The sequence below is a fragment of the Pagrus major genome, chromosome 2, assembly GCF_040436345.1.
Source record: "Pagrus major chromosome 2, Pma_NU_1.0".
Lineage (NCBI taxonomy): Eukaryota > Metazoa > Chordata > Actinopteri > Spariformes > Sparidae > Pagrus > Pagrus major.
The window spans coordinates 29,752,245-29,769,033 of NC_133216.1; the positions used below are offsets into that span (position 1 = coordinate 29,752,245).

Below are 16,789 nucleotides of genomic sequence, written 5' to 3' on the forward strand. Positions count from 1 at the left end.
TCAATTAGCACTGTCTTCAGCTTTTAGATTGAGAAAACATGAATTAACCTATTGCAGTGTCCACATTTGAATCAAACAAAATATCATGTAACTATTTGGCACTGTCTTCAGCTTTTACAAAACATGAATTAACCTATTGCAGTGTCCACATTTGAATCAAACAAAATATCAATTGACTATTTGGCACTGTCTTCAGCTTTTAGATTGACAAAACATGAATTAACCTATTGCAGAGTTAAACTTCAGTCAGAATGCAATGGTGTGGTCTTTGAACTAAGCTTCTTTTGAGAAAGTGAGAGGCAGATTCTTTTTGATGAACAGAATCATCTCTGCATGATCAGCTGTGAGCCTGTTTCTGCTTTCACTCACAATGTGTGACACTGAGCTGAACAACCTTTCACTGTCAACACTAGTGCAAGGTGCTGAAAGGTATCTGCCCGCCAGTCTAGCCAGAGTTGGGAAGCGCACTTTATTAACCACCCAGTATTGTAGTGGTTTGTCTTCCCGTGAAATCACGGCCTCTCCAAGATATGTCTCTACTTGTACACTTGAACCTACTGCAGCTGTGCCCACTGATGCTGATGCCTGCTCATCTGCAATTTCATCAAATATGCTGTCTAGACTGCTGGTGGTCTGGTCCGTGCGTGGTTTTCTTGAAGGTGGTTCATTCAGGTCATGGTCCTCCTGTTTGTCCAGTTCTCCAGGCAACCTCAGCAGCTCAAGTTTCAGCACCTCTTTGGCATGTGCAGCAGTGGTAGCATTGGAGAAAAAACGATTTTTGTACCTAAAACAGAGAAAGAAAAAAAAGAAGTTGAAAATAGCATGCTTGCTATTTTAGCACAGTCACAGTTACAGTCACCCAGTTGCACACACACAAACACACACAGTCGCAGTTACAATCACACATAGTCACACACAGTTACACACACACACACAGTCACAATCACACAGTCACACACAGTTACACACACACACACACACACACAGTCACAATCACACAGTCACACACAGTTACACACACATAGTCACACACACACAGTCACAATCACACAGTCACACACAGTTACACACACACACACAGTTACAATCACACATAGTTACACACAGTTACACACACAGTCACACACAGTTACACACACACACACACAGTTACAATCACACATAGTCACACACAGTTACACACACAGTCACACACAGTCACAGTTACACACACACAGTCACACACAGTTACACACACACACACACACACACACACACACAGTTACAATCACACATAGTCACACACAGTTACACACACAGTCACACACAGTCACAGTTACACACACACAGTCACACACAGTTACACACACACACACACACACACACACACACACACAGTTACAATCACACATAGTCACACACAGTTACACACACAGTCACACACAGTCACAGTTACACACACACAGTCACACACATCACAGTTACAATCACATACAGTCACACACAGTTACTGTCACACTCACCTGGGATGGAGCAGCGTTGCGATGCTGTACAGTGGGTTTGCCTCCACATCAGTGAATCGCTTCCTGACAGCTGCAGCCAAGGTTCCCTTCATCGCTTTGACCCCATGGTCTTCATCAGTCTCCCTTGTTAGAAATCTGTGCAGCACAGTGACTGCTGGAATGACGTCTGCAGCCATGGCATCTGAAGAGCTAACTTTCCGAGTTAACTCCTCGAATGGACCCAGGACAGAGAGCACCTTCTCCAGCAGAATCCACTGGTGACCCGTCAGAGTATCAGGGAGTCCGTATTCAGACACGTATATTCCCAGAGCCCGTTTCTGCTCAATCAAGGACTGTATCATGTAAAACGTGCTGTTCCAGCGGGTCTGTACGTCCTGCTGGAGCCGCTTAGCAGGCTGGTTGATCTCTAATTGAATGTCCTCGAGCCGGGAGTTGGCCAGAGCAGAATGTTTAAAATGCCCAACTATTTTGCGGCCGACAGCCACCGCATCAGTAACACTTCTCTGTGACAGAAGGCCCTCATGAACGACCAGCTGGAGAGTGTGAGCTGTACAAGGTAGGCTGGGCAGCTCAGCATCACTCATGGCTTTTATCATATTCCTTGCGTTGTCTCGGAGCACTGCGTGGACGGACGTCTTCGGAATGTTCCAGGTCTGGAGCATGCTATCGAAAGCACCTGCGATGCTCTGGCTGGTGTGCGAGCCCCGGAATGACTTTGCATGTAGTGTGACGTGATGACGAATGAACTCCTCGTCTAGCCACTGCGCCGTTAAGCTGAGCAGTGACATTGGGCACACACTGCTTGTCCAAATGTCAGTGGTGAAACTTAAGGCTGAAGCCTTATTCACCTGGTCGCGAACTTTTTTTTTCACATCCTCAAAAAGTTTTGGCACCATAACATCCGTGATGTAGGGGCGACTGGGAATCTCATATCGTGGCTCGAGTGTGCTGAGAAGACGGCGAAATCCTACATTGTCCACAACCGACAGTGGCTGGTCATCCAGAGCAATAAAATGAGTCAGAGCCTCTGTAATTTTAACTGCCCGTGGGTTTTCTCTTGACATTTTTTCTCGCTTTTCCAAAACCTGAGTTAAAGTTGGTTGTTGCGGTTTCGCATTAGCCTTAGCAAACTCGGTATACTCAGGGTGATGATGTGTCCTCAGATGTTTTATCAAATTGCTCGTATTGAACGACGTACTCTCCTTTCCTCCCCTGGAGACCTTACCAGCACACAGTTTGCATTCCGCCTTGCTTCTGTCATCTTCGCATATTTTGAAATGAGCCCAGACTGCTGACATGGTGCTAATTAACCGCAGCCGCCAGTTTTTTTTTCAGTTTTTTTTTTTTCAACCGCCAGTCTCACTCCTCGCCTAACCACGCTGTTTCTGATTAGCTCGACGTCTCCCCCTAGCCGCCAATCTAAAAAAAATACAACAAAGATGCAAAGCCACCCTCTGATCGCGGTCTTCATGCAGAGTAATTGCATGCACTGGTATCGGTTCTTGGTATCGATAAACTTTAGCGAGTATGAGTACAAGTATATTACAACAGTATCGACCCGATACCCGATGCCAGTATCGGTATCGGTGCATACCTAATTCTTACAATTTAAAAATTTGGTAGATACAAAAACCCTTCTAACAGCTTTTCCCCCATAGTGGTGGGAGACACCGTGCGCCTGTTGGAGCCCCCGGGAATCAGTGTGGATCCTGTAAGTATCCTATGTTTCTACTCATTGTATTTCATTTTGAATATGACAGTTTGATCTGAAATGAGCTTTAGTTTTTGTTAAGGTCGTTGTAAAGTGATTTAACAGTTGACGCTTTTAGGGTGAAGGCACATCAGCACTCAGGGAGGAGGATGAAGAGACTGTGTCCGTCTGTTCAAGGAGGCCAGAGGTAATAATTGCACATCAAATACCATTCGTGTGCAGTTGGGTGCTCCGGTATTAATCATGAATTTGACTCTCCACCTCAACAATTAGACGCAGTACAGTGAGACTCTTCCCTCTCAGCCTGGGACTACAGCTGACAGAGTGAGTGTAAAATGAGAAGAGCACAATGTCGAGCACAATGCCAAGAACATTCAAAAGTGACTTAAACTTCCCACAGGAAAATGTCAAAGCTGTCTACAAACGCTTCTTAAACAAGAAGATTGAAGCACTTGATGTAGAAATGGAGTATAAAAGGCTGAAAATTAGAAAGCTGAAGCTGGAAATGCAACAATTGGAGAAAGATGTAAGGGCATAATATAATCACATGACACTGTCGCATTTTGAATTGTGTTTAATTGTGTGTCACGCTCTCTCAACAGGCAAATTGCGACTGAAATAAAACACTGAAATAATGACTTGTGTAAGTGTGTGGTGTGGGGGGGTGGGGCGTGCAACAAAAACAACATGAGGACTTAACTAAAAAAATTGTTTGCATAGGAGTCTCTGACTGCTCTACCCGTGTCGTCATCGTGAATTTGTTCGAGTGCCAGCAGGTCCTCCTCCACAGCCATTCTTGGGGGCCTCTCTCGTCTCAGGCAGGCGATGTTGTGAAGCACCACACATGCGACTATGATGTCACACGCCCTGTGTGGTGTCACCCGAAGGTGCTTCAGGCACTGAAATCTTGCCTTTATCAGGCCAAATGCCATCTCAATCCGGGCCCTGGTGCGACTGTGTGCCACATTGAACTCTCGCTCTGCGTCTGTCTGGGGGTCCTGATAGGGCGTGAGGAGATGGGGCAGGCAGGGGTAGCCCTTGTCTCCCAACAACACTCCGGAATATAGGCCTGGACAAAATTAAGAGCCAAATTGACGAGGGTCTGTTTAGGATTTAACATCAGGCTGTATTTTATAGTAGGCCTACAAGCTTACCTTGTGAAAGCTGCTGAGAAATTGAAGAGGCCCGAAATATCCGTGAGTCGTGCACAGAGCCGGGCCACTTGGCTTCCAAATTGGTTATTACGCACTCTGCATCACAGATCATCTGGGGAAAAAAGAATATACATCATTGGAGACGTAAACGTCTTAACGGAAGGATGAGGGCAGCTTGAAACAACCGATAATTAAACTGAAACATTTCACTCTTGAGCCACAATTTTAATCATAAATGTACGATTAATTGCTGGGATAGCACTCTTGCAACCATGATATTTGGCGCAATTCATTTCGTAGTAGGCAGTGGGACTTACCTGCACATTAATGCTGTGCTGTGATTTTCGATTGACAAAATTGGCCTCATGCGGACCGGACGGACACTTGATGCGCACGTGAGTGCAGTCCAAGGCTCCGATGACGTTTGGAAAAGCTAGAAAAGTAAAATGACACAGGTTTGTCCCAGGATTGTCGCCTAACATGAAAAGTTAAAATATTTAATTTTATAATTAATGCTTGAACTTACCTGCGACTCCATAAAATGCCTCTTTAGTGGCACGAATTCCCCTGTGGCCGGGAAAAGTTATAAATATATTCAACAAGCTCTTTAAAGCCACGTAGACCATGCGCACAGCGCGGCACACTGTGGCTTTGCCAATATTTTCTGCATCCCCGACTGTGTACAAAAATGTGCCACTGGCGAAAAAACGAAGCGCCACGCACACAGTCTGTGGGACTGTAAGCGCACGATTACGCCGTGTGGTGTGCGCAAGGAGAGGGCCGATCAGTTGGCAAAGATAAAGGATACCCTCTCTGGAGAACCTATATCTTTCATTTAAATGGTGGTCCGGAAGAGCCAACAGATCAGCCCGATCTCTAAAGATGCGCTCCCGTCGCAGTGCCCTGCGTATTAGAGCAGCGCCCTCGTCCACAACCTCTTCTATTAGGGGACATGCCATGACTGCCAGACAAATGGCGTGGATTGGGGTAGTTTATATAGGCTGGAACTTAATTAGTTACAAAAAAAGGGGAACATCCCCTAGAACTGTCTTAGTTTACTTTTTCAGGCATTTTTCTAATTGTAATATTTAATATTTTAAATGTAACCAACACACAGCCTTTAAAAGAGCGTTTCATGATGTATTTTATTTAATATTTTATTGATGGTGATTAATGGAGTCATAAAATATAGTTAATCATGTATTTTCTTTCAGATAAGTGTCATGGTTAAGCGGCAACTCAGGCTAAGCCTGACATTTAGCCTGGTCCGGACCAGGCTAGTTTGCCAGCATAAGTTGCCATGGTAATTTAGTTTGAACTATGCTGAGCTCGCTTTATGGAACCGAATCCACAGGAAAATAAGCCAGGCTTACCAAATAAGCCTGGCTTATTTGGTAAGCCTGCTTTATGGAACGGACCCCAGGTTTGACAGGTTTCAGGGTCAGTTTGGAGACAGACTGATTAACTCCTGATGGTCTGCAGCTCCCTCTGCTGGCAGAAAGTGTGAACAAAGATTCTCTATATTCTGCTCTCTTTCATTTCCCCATCAGACACATATTGTTACTCTGTGTACATCGTGTCCAGTGACACTCTCAGACAACTCAAGAAATTCAAAGTGAAACAAAGACTGTTGTTACATTTTATACAGCCATCACTCAAAGTTTCATTTGAGCTGCTGTGTGTGAAGAAATGAATATGAATGTGTGATGTGTTGGTGAGTTTCAGTGTTAGGAGGTGAATCTGTGTCTCATGGGTTGTCATGTACAACAACAACAACAACAACGATGATGATAATATTAAAAATAATAACAACACTACTACTACTACTAATAATAATAATAATAAGTCTGACTCTGTCTCTCTCTCGGTCTGAATCTGTCTCTGTCTCAGTCTGAATCTGTCTCTCTCTCAGTCTGAATCTGTCCCTGACTCACTCAGAACCTCCTCCCATTATATTGCCAGCCAGAAACTCTGGTCTGTTTCGGCCCTGTCATGTTTTCTTGGCTGCTCCACGTCATTCTAGTGAGGAAACTGTGTTCATTCTTGAGCCCACTGAAACCCGAAGCCCCTATACACCTTCAGTTTTAACATTTGTACCGATTTTTAATCGTCTCACGATGAATCGCTACATCCCTACTGTTTGACCACCTTCCCTGTTCAGAGGATACATGGACTGTGGAATGTGTAACCCCAGGTTACCACCCACATGGACTGTTCGGTCCTTAGATTGGGGGATGTTGGGACCCTCACCACATGGTTCTAACAATAGAGAGGCCTGCATGGTCGTAGCTTAAGTGTTAGCTTATCAGAGGGAGAGAGGACGCTGGCGCTGTCTGTTCGCTGCTTCTCCCCTCAAGCTTCAAGTTTTAGTTTTAAGTTTTAAGTCTTGAGCAAGAACTACTAAAAAAAACGCAATACTGACTACTCTTGCCACCAATTTCTGTGAGCGATTCATCAGTGGAACTGCCAGGTTGATGCATGGATCTTACCGACTTGGGCGATTTCTCTATCCATCCTGCGGCTGGTAGCAAGTGTCAACGAGCAGGTATCAGTGGTTAGCAGGACAGCTAATCAGCCTCGGCACTCTCAATCCTGCCCGTATCTCCTGCTCTTGGCTCCCTGGACACCCGACACACTTCATACTCTCCGGTCTTGACTTCACCGGCCATGTCCCTGATGTACCATCTGTGCAGAGTGACTCGCCCCCGAGTGTTTCTCCTCCTGTGTGTGCTACCTCTGTGGCTGACGGCTAACAACAGACGCGGAGCCCAAACGCCCGGCATAATGAACTTCTCTGCTGCTCAACTGATGAAGCTAAACAACCACAATACTCCTGCCTCTATGTCGGTCATAAAAGAACTTGGTCTCCTACGTCGGCCCCGGTACATCCACAGAAGCTCTCAAAGAAAGTTTGTTTTCTCCCGGTCTGATGACGCCATTCCCTCTGTCTGGTCAGCTGTGTGCCCTGTCGCATCTCTCCCTCGTCATCAGAGCGCTGTCACTCCATGGATTAGTAGCAGCAACACTGGAGCGGCTGCAACAGCGCCACACATGGACACAGTCAGTAAGCGCAGGGTGAATTTCAGGCAACATGTTGACTCTCCCACACACATCAAAAGAAGAAAGAAAGAAAGAAAGAAAGAAAGAAAATGGTGACATCAAGTGGTGTAGATCGTCGCGGGCCTGGGCAGCAGAAATCGTGACGTAAGGGTAAGGGCGGGAACATCTGGTGACGCAACCAGGAAATGCTCTGAAGGCTAGACCGTCCCATTTAACAACGGTTGACGCGGCCTTCAAAGGTCTCTCCGAAGGACTCGCCTTCGAAGGCCGCAAAGGTCGCGTCCTTTGAAGGATGCAGCCCCTGAATTGGGACACAGCCTCTGTGACATCATCCTCGAAGAGATCACGTCGGCCATCTTGGCTCTCTCTCCCTCTTTAGCTGTGTCTCAATTCAGGGGCTGTATCCTTCGAAGGACGTGGCCTTTGCGGCCTCCAAAGGCGAGTCCTTCGGAGGCCGCATCCACCGTTGCTAAATGGGACGGTCTAGCCTTTGGAGCATTTCCTGGTTGGGTCACCAGATGTTCCCACCCCTTACCCTTACATCACGATTTCTGCCACCCAGGCCCACGAAAGTGACAATCTACACCACTTGATATCACCATTTTCTTTCTTCTTTTTCGGGCGCGCAAAGAATCTTGGGATATGGGAGGCCGCGAAGGATGGTAGCGGTGCATCCTCCAAAAAGAGGGAAAAGAAGGCTGCATTTGTGGGGTGCATTTGGAGGAGCCTTCGAATTGGGACGGCCCTGAATTGAGACACAGCCTTTGTCTCTCTGACTCACACACCCACAACTACACTGCATGCTTTGTTTGTTGTCTGTTTCTTGAGTTTGTCTGAGTGTTTTAGTTTCATAGTTTAGTTACTGTAGTTGAATGATAGATGGTTGTTGATTGAAGGTTTATTGATTACTGATCTTTGCTCACATTAATAAATTCTATTATATTGTACAGAGAAGTTCTCTGTGATTATTTGTGCGAATGCTTTGTGGTAACAACTGGTTGTGATGGTCAGTGCTGTTTTCCGGTCTGGTTATTGGCCCATGATTCCAGGGTGGTGCTCTGTTTTATTGATTTAATTAATAATGTTTATTATTAATTTTAATAATAACTGGTAGTTATTATAATTGCTAATAACCACACCTGCCCTACCTTTGTACCCAAACATTTTACAATAGCAGGGTTGCAAGCCGGAACTGAGTGAAAGACATTCCATGTCTTGTATGTATCCATAATGTGTTTAAACCAGCCTCAGTCATGGTTTATCTCGAATACATTCATTTTAAAATCACAACAGTAGTTATTCCAGAAATATTATTTATTTAATTATCTGCAAAACTGTATTTTGGGAATTTGCACGTCCCTGTGTTTGTGTGTGTGTGTGTGTGTGTGTGTGTGTGCGTGCGTGTGCGTGCGTGTGGGTGTGTGTGTGGGTGTGTGTATGTGTGTGTGTGTTTGTGTGTGTTTGTGTGTGTGTGTGGGTGGGTGGGTGGGTGGGTGTGGGTGTCATGAAGCAGCAGGACAATCTAGTGGTTCTTCATTTTTATAGATACATTTTATACTGAAGAGCAGTAATGTCATAAGTAATTTGTATATATATTGCATATTGCATATTTTAAACTTGTATGTATTATTTTTAACAGCAGGGACTAGGTTCAGAAAGACTACTTTGATTATAGTGTACACATTTTCACTGAGATATAGTTCCCCCACTTGTTGCAAAGTGATCTTATTTTCACATTAGGGCTTTATGTGGTCAGAACCAGACGTCCATCTTGGGCTATATTTGGACAATTCAGATGGACTAAATAAAACCCAATCTTCTATTTGAGTAAAGGCCATGAACGGCCAACCAGATTTAGCCCAGAAAAGCAACATCCATGGACATCTGGTGCTTGGTGGGGTGGCTGCGATAGGCCTACAGACAGCTTCAGTCCTGCAGGGATGAATACAAAAATCATCACAGACCAAACTCTACAGCAGCCTCAGTTTCCTGGTCACGCTCTGGCCCTGGTGTAGCTCAGTGGTTACTTTGAACATCAACTCTCCCTGAAGAATTCGCTGCTCTATCCGTCCTGGGATCAAACCACAGGTCCTATCCAGTGTTTTCTCTCCCTCAGTCTCACCTGCTCTCTCCTCCTGTTAGATCCATGAACACCACAATCACACTGAGTGAAGCTGTCCGCGTTTGGAGGAAAAAGTATTTCCGCAGGTCAGTCCACAGAGAAGCGCTGATAAACAACGCGGCATATGTTGGTTTTCATTGTATTGTGAGGTTGACACAGACAGTAGGCTATCTGTAACTGTAGTGAATGTTCTGAAGAATATCTGAGACAATAACACCCCCATACACCAGCTGATCTGCCTCCACAGTAGTTCTCTCAGCTATCATGACACTTGTCTCGAGTTTTTCTGCATCACGCTGGCAACATTCAGGTCTTTGGGTTTTCTCTATTTCTATATGATGTGAAACATGCACAGTAAATCCTGCAATAAATTTCAGAGACAGTGTTTCACATTATTGGAAGATATAGTCTTTGTAACATTACATTTACTAACATATATTTCTATAATGAAATACATGGTGTTAATAGCATGTATGCATAGTGCCATTTTACAGTGCATTTTACAGTTTCTGTACTGTTGCATCTCAGAGCCTATCACCTTTCTCTGTTATGCCTTCACTGAACAGCTGTACTTTTGTTGGTTTTGAATAAGGAGACCTGTTTCCCCTGTCCACAAGGGGGCAGTTATCAATCAATCAATCAATCAATCAATCAATCAATCAATCAATCAATCAATCAATCAATCAATCAATCCGTGTATAGCGCCAATTTACAACAAAAGTCATCTCATGACACTTATAAAATTGAGCAGGTCTAAACCATCCTCCCATATTAATTTATTTACACCCCACAGATATAAACTGTCACCTACTCCCTGTAGTTCACACTATAGTTTCCCCATCTCCACTGACAGTGTGGCAGTATCAACCGCAGGTCGCGGGTCAGATATTCATGGTGCTTTCATACCTACAATATATATTCAAGAGCTATCAACTGATCTGGGACCGTGCGGATTAATTTCCTGTCGCGCATGCGTGTAGCCGGCTCAGACGCTGGTCTGTTGACAAATTTCGGGGGAGGGACCACTGCGGCGTAAGTAGATCTTTGTTCAGACTGACTATTTCCACCACAGTTCATCACCATGTGCATCATTTAACCCGGTACATGTCAGTATTACACTGTATGTGTTTGTTATTGCGGACACTGCAGTCATAAAGGTGGCGGACAGCTAAGTGCTTTGTTAAACATCTGTAAAAACCGCTGGGCCGGATGGTAATGGAGCAGAAAAAGGAAGGATCAAGCTAGCCACTATAAAACATCTCATTTCCGGTGCGAATCCCCAAAAGATCCCCGTAAGACGCATGTTGACGTACGTATTAACATTTACAAGAGTGAAAGAGCATAACTGAAAATACAGAGCGGGTTTAGGAATTACTCTGCGAAATTATACGCGCTTCCGCAGTGCTGCCTTCATCGCGCATATGAACGACCGCACTTTGTGGTTTGGTTGGTTTGAATTCAAGGCTTTTATTTTGAAAGCAAAAACCGCGAGTTTCCGCTGTGTACCGTGATAACGTTCGCGGATTGTCGGCTAGCTACCAACCCTCTCTAAACCTCCACTGGGTCATCTCCTGCTCCAGGGCTGCTGACGGGTTCATTCACATCAGTGCTCAATATTCAGTTGTTTCGAGTAAAGTTTCTTCCGTCTCTTTGTCAAACTTATGAACTTGTTTCACAGTGTGGCTGTGGGAGCGAGTGAAGGCGGTCGGCAGACATGAAGAGGTGAGTGGGACGGTAACATGCGCCATTGTCAACTCGGTAAATAACAACACAGATATGTTGATAGAGCTGCTGCCAGTCCAATGGTGACATGTTATTTAGCTAAATCATGAGCTAATGTAACCACAGCATGACTCTGCTTTGTGTTTCTGTGCGGGCAGCCAACAGAAAAGCCCTGAACCAGATGGGAGTGTGACCGTCAACGAGGAAGGTAACGTTAAAGAAGTGAAGCTTATGACTTTTTAAATGTAACCGGCAACTTAACGGTGTTTAAAAGTATTAAACATCGGTCCCGAGCATGTTGTGATATAAGTGAGTTGTTTTAGCGTTTTAAGGCGGGATTGTCATCACTGTGTCACTGTGTCATCCTGTGTCTGTAAAGCGCCCAATCCAGTGACACGTTCACGCACTGTAACCATGAAGACAGTGCTGTGTGTATGTGCTTACAATGGTTCATTACCTTGCACTCCTGTCTGTTCCTGGTTGTTTGATCACACCTGAAGCACTTTAAATATGGTTTAAAGCTGCTCTTTCCATGAGCTGTCTTTGAGGTGACTAACATTTAATGTGTCTTTTTCTGCTCCACCAGGATCTGTTGCCACGGCAGAGGACCCGGCAGCCATCGCCACCATTCAGTCTGCTGCCACCTATGCTGACCAACCCATCAAATATCTCTTCAAGACAGAAGGAGCAGGCGGGCAGGTAGGAGGAGTCCTGACTCAAACACCTGATCATTCCTGTTAACCTGGGAGGTGATAGTGCAAGTCTCAAGTCAAGTCTTAGACTGTTAGCCAACACGTTCAGTGATATATATTACAAATAACCACACAAAGGTGTGGAAGTCTGCAGACAAACTGTGAGTTTTTTGGAGATATTACTCACAGACTGCAATCAGACAGACCCTGGCACGGCAAGGACATGAAAATAGATTTTGGATTAATATTGTGTATGATAGGTAAGTGAGGACAAAGACCACCAGAGTGAATATGAATGAATGATTGTTAACAGAAATAAAGTGTGATTTAGTTTGTTCTCCAAGTGGGGTTGAAACCTGAGTAGCTTCCTAAATGTCACTGTAGACACCCACTCCTGAATTCACAGACTCTTACCCTGGGGGACATGTGATTGAGAACTGTAGACAGAGGGGACCCCCCCACCCACCCACCTGCCACAGCAACAGGATTGGTCATTTAGTGAGCAGATAGTGGCTCCATAGTCACATGTATTCTTCGTCTGACTGCATGCGAGTTTTATCACTGTCATTGAATACATGCAAACTGATTTTGGTATCTTACCATTTCTTTACAATTGTGCCAGTATGCCACTCGCATTACCGCCTGGTCTCAGTACTCATGACCCACTTCACTTAATGGAGAGCTAAAAGTAGAAGTAAGGTTTAGAGTCTGTCTCTGTATACTCTACAGGTGTGTATTCATCACCTGGTTAATGATGAAATATTGACCACTCGGTGTAATGTGTTGTGTCCCAGGTGACCTACAGAGTGATCCAGGTGTCAGATGGCCAGTTGGAGGGTCAGACAGATGGAGCTGCAGCAGTCAGCCTGGTCACTGGTTTCCCTGCAACCACCCAGGCTGTCACACAGGTGAGAACAACGCTGACCAATAATATAAGCACAAACAACTAATAACTTCACTAAAACTGATCCACTTCAAGTGGTGTGTTACTTGAAAGCAGCTTTTAAGACGAGTTGTTTGGTAGAGCCAGTCCTAAACATCGATATCTGAGCTGATCCGCGCACGTTTTAATGGTTAACGGTCAGGATCAGGGCCATAAATCTTGCACAACTTATTCCTACCATTTGTTCCTTGGTGGCTGACAATGCCTGGGAAAATGTTACCTCTGCAATGTGACACCAACCTCAAAACACTTTTGTTTAAAACATCGGACACAAGGTTTCTCCTGTTTGGAAAAAACTAACTGGGAAAATAACTTCCTTGCTCTCAATGTAGATGTGGTGACATGAGGTAGAACAGGTTAAGTTACACCCACTCAGCACCTGATTCAATGCTAGTTGTGGCCAGTGGGCATCACAAGTCATTGATTAACTGATCGCCACCTTTGACCAGACCAAGGCTTAATAAAGGTGGAGCAAGACACTTAACCCTCAACCCAATTTCATTCCCTGGAGTGTCCTTTCTGTTAAAGTGTAATTTTTATATTGAAGTCATTTTGTTATTGCATCCTCATCTGCCCCTGACTTTGTTTTTAAGCCATTTAGTCATTCATCACCCCGTCTATGTATGAGCACAAAGTCACACATACAAATTTATGATCTTTAATACAATCCTCTCTCCCATAAAATAACTTTTTTTCATCCTGCTCTACGACTACATACTCAATGAGGAGAAAGTGTTTCGGTACTTTGTCCACTCAAGGCTCATTTATGCTCCCAGTAGAGGGAGCCACCATCCAACTCACGTTTAATTCCTGTTCAGTCTCCTCCCTGTGGTAACTGTCTCTGTGCCTGGGCAAAGTAACATCATACAGATGTTTAAAACTTCTCACACTTCTCAAAAAGATGCTTGTGGATTTGATCTCTCATTTCTTTTGCACCTGTTGAAGAGTGAAACACAAGGCTAATATTGGCATTGATGTTTTTTTGATGTCAGGCTGTGTTCTCCCAGTCTGAGGGGTTGGAGGGAGACGCCAGCACAGAGACGCAGTACACCTACTACCCCGCCACCATCGCAGACGCAACCACTGGCACCATGGTGACCACAGTGCAGGCCTCTGACACACTGCTGGGCCAGACCACACCCACAGGTAACCACTGCCTAAATGTAAGGCCTGACACGTAACTATGACAAAGATGTGCTAAAGCTTATGCCGTTATGTTTTTGCTGGGTGAAATACAGTACAAGGCCATTTTCTTTTGACAATGGCTTTGTAAAATCTAAATAACAGTAGTGATCATGAACTTGAAAAGAAAAGATAATACCTGATACAGTTAAGTTAATGAAATGCACCTTTTGAAACTATTTTCAAACCATCGTTTCTTTTTAATTTGTCCATAATTCACAGGCTTCACGTGTCTGCTTATACTTATTCTGAGCAGCTAACAGTAAGCTTTTGTTTTACAGGGCAGCTTTATGTGATGATGTCACCCCAGGAAGTTTTGACGGGTTCCAATCAAAGGACAATCGCACCTCGCACTCAGCCATACATAGCGTAATTACATCACAAGTACAGCACTACACTAAAAGTGATCGATTTTAGCTAAATCTACGTTCAGCAGGTTGATCGAACTCTGTCTTTTTCCAATTGTGTTTTCCAGAAAGCAAGATGCTCCTCGGGGTTCCAGAGACGAGAAACGGCGAGCCCAGCACAATGAAGGTCAGTGCTCACATGCAGTGAGAAATCGGAGAAAATATCAGAGCGGGTAGGAATCATAGAGCAGAGTCTCATATTCAGATGTGGTTTCAACAGTTGAGCGCCGGCGCAGGGACAAGATTAACAACTGGATTGTGCAGCTGTCAAAGGCCATTCCAGACTGTAACATTGACTACACCAAGACAGGACAGGTGAGTTCAGCTCAGACTCACACCGCGCTCAGCTATTCATAGTGGCAAAGATTATAAATCTAGTAAAGGTGTGTGACTTTGAGACATCATCTTTACAAATATCATGTTTGCATTTACAAAAGGAAAAAACTTCACATAGTTACATAGTTTCAATAGTTACAATTTTCTGAATTTGTACTTTCTCGTTCTCTTCCCTTTTGTTTCAGAGTAAAGGAGGAATCTTGTCAAAAGCCTGCGAGTACATCAAGGAACTGCGACAGAGCAACCTGAAGCTATCAGAAGATATTGGCACTCTTGATCGTCTCAGGATTGACAACCAGCTCCTTAGACAGGAGGTATGTCTGCATGTGTTTGTCAGTATTTGAACACTAAAGCTGTCAAGTGTCAGTGATGATTTTTTGCCACTGTACAAGATTTGAGCTGTTGACGATTTAGATCATTGTCAGTCGAGTAGAAAGAAAGGAATGGCAACAACAAAGTGTGTTCCCCAGAATTGTGAAACACCATTTAACATTACCTATAGACTAATCTGCCTGTTGAAGAAATGATGTTTGGGCTAATTAAAGGTAATGTGTGTGAATGTGGAAGTTATTTGTCCTCAGAACACTTGAGAAATTGATTGATGACCTCAGGCCTTTGGGAACAAAATTACATTGATGACCTCCACAGTCTAGATGTGAAACGGCTATGTACTGCGTAGAGATGACACCATTTAACTTTTGATTTCAAGGTAACCGTTGATTTAAACCTTTTTTCAGCACTGACGGCTCTGCCATTGTCAGACTGAGTGTCCGGATTGGTGAAGATAAACAGATCATTGGTTTGATGTCCTGACAACTGTGGATTTTCAAATTGATCTTTTAAAAATATTTTAAAACAGCAGCTTGACTTTGTCCTGGTGGCTTTTTGCAGAAGTTCAAATAATGTTGACTAAAAATAAAGACTCCAGAGTTAGTCACGGTCATTTCATGCCTGAGAGAAAGTTCTGAGTCAGCTGAAGATTCATCATTACTATATAAATACTGTATTGTCTGTGTTGTTGCTCAGGTGGAGGACTGGAAGTCTAAGAATCAGATCCTGAGGAACCTGCTGCGGCAGCATGGCATTGTGGGATCATCCAGCACAGATCCACAGTGAGAAGAAGCCTGTCGCCGGTGTTCAGTGGGCTTTTGAAGACAACCACATATGGGCCAAAAGAGTACTTGAAATGCTTTGAGATACTTTATTTGTGGTTGAGTGTGCATGAAATGGGGGAATAATGGAATATTGTTATTAATATTCAAATCCAGCTTGTCTGCTAAATGACACCCTTCCTTATTATATTTGAAGCTTTTTTACGATATTGAAATCTTTGGCCTGGTGAATACATCACATTCATAATAACACGATGAAAAGAGAGGAACATTTCCACAACAACTTGAGTTTGACAGAGCCCTCATGAATGCCTTCCCCCACAAACATGATTGTTCATTAACCCTCCAGTACAGTAAGCTCTTAAACGTGACCAACTGCTCATGTCAGTTTGCGTTTCTTAACCTCTGCTGTACTGCGTCTCAGTATCCAGTGCTCCCATGTTAACGTCTCAGACAAACATTGTAATCATGCTTTGACTTGTTTTCATCTCTCATCCACATAACTTTGACCTGTTGACACAGTTTGTCATCCAGTTCATAGCTGAGCTCTTTGGCTTTGTGTTTTTGTATGTTTCATGAAACCTCACTGGGGACAATAATTGCATTGCAACAATGTAACTAACTAAATAAACAGGAGTTGGTAAGCATTGCATTGTAGGTAGGCTATGTGCTGTATGTCTTTGTAATAAGAAATCTAATAATATGCTATATGTCATGAACCATTTTCAGCCGTGTTTATTAAAAGTTGGTAAATTGGTTAAAAGATGTAGAAAGATTTTCATTTTTGCGTCGTAGTTATGATGTTTATGTGAATGTGTAGCACGAAACTGTTCGTGTGGTTTTACT

The 16,789-nt window shown here is 44.0% G+C and overlaps 2 protein-coding genes and 1 long non-coding RNA gene across 3 annotated transcripts; 2 read left to right on the top strand and 1 right to left on the bottom strand.

The window, feature by feature from the left end:
- Nucleotides 1-409: 409 nt before the first annotated feature.
- On the bottom strand, nucleotides 410-2,290 carry LOC141020382 (zinc finger BED domain-containing protein 4-like). The gene is made up of 3 exons (XM_073495439.1): nucleotides 1,503-2,290; nucleotides 559-784; nucleotides 410-445 (listed from the first exon to the last, which is right to left on the bottom strand). The coding sequence occupies exons 1-3, from the start codon at nucleotides 2,288-2,290 to the stop codon at nucleotides 410-412; spliced, it is 1,050 nt and encodes a 349-aa protein (XP_073351540.1).
- An 868-nt stretch (nucleotides 2,291-3,158) lies between these two features.
- LOC141018362 (uncharacterized) lies at nucleotides 3,159-3,851 on the top strand. The gene is made up of 3 exons (XR_012180716.1): nucleotides 3,159-3,213; nucleotides 3,332-3,400; nucleotides 3,487-3,851. It is a non-coding gene; the product is annotated as an uncharacterized lncRNA (long non-coding RNA).
- Nucleotides 3,852-10,801: 6,950 nt separating this feature from the next.
- usf1 (upstream transcription factor 1) lies at nucleotides 10,802-16,716 on the top strand. Its single transcript, XM_073492912.1, has 11 exons — nucleotides 10,802-10,858; nucleotides 11,228-11,271; nucleotides 11,430-11,479; nucleotides 11,858-11,970; nucleotides 12,758-12,871; nucleotides 13,899-14,052; nucleotides 14,370-14,457; nucleotides 14,564-14,622; nucleotides 14,716-14,810; nucleotides 15,017-15,145; nucleotides 15,858-16,716. Exons 2-11 carry the CDS (start codon nucleotides 11,264-11,266, stop codon nucleotides 15,945-15,947), a joined length of 900 nt encoding a protein of 299 aa, XP_073349013.1. The 5' UTR covers nucleotides 10,802-10,858; nucleotides 11,228-11,263; the 3' UTR covers nucleotides 15,948-16,716.
- The last annotated feature ends 73 nt before the right edge of the window (nucleotides 16,717-16,789 follow it).

Coding starts and splice junctions, on each gene's coding strand:
- LOC141020382 (XM_073495439.1), bottom strand. CDS start 2,290: ATGTCACTGCTCAGCTTAACGGCGCAGTGGCTAGACGAGGAGTTCATT. Junction 785..1,502: donor GCAACGCTGCTCCATCCCAG/GTGAGTGTGACA, acceptor TCTCTGTTTTAG/GTACAAAAATCGTTTTTTCT. Junction 446..558: donor CATCAGTGGGCACAGCTGCA/GTAGGTTCAAGT, acceptor AACTCTGGCTAG/ACTGGCGGGCAGATACCTTT.
- usf1 (XM_073492912.1), top strand. Junction 14,458..14,563: donor CGCACTCAGCCATACATAGC/GTAATTACATCA, acceptor TGTGTTTTCCAG/AAAGCAAGATGCTCCTCGGG. Junction 15,146..15,857: donor ACCAGCTCCTTAGACAGGAG/GTATGTCTGCAT, acceptor GTTGTTGCTCAG/GTGGAGGACTGGAAGTCTAA.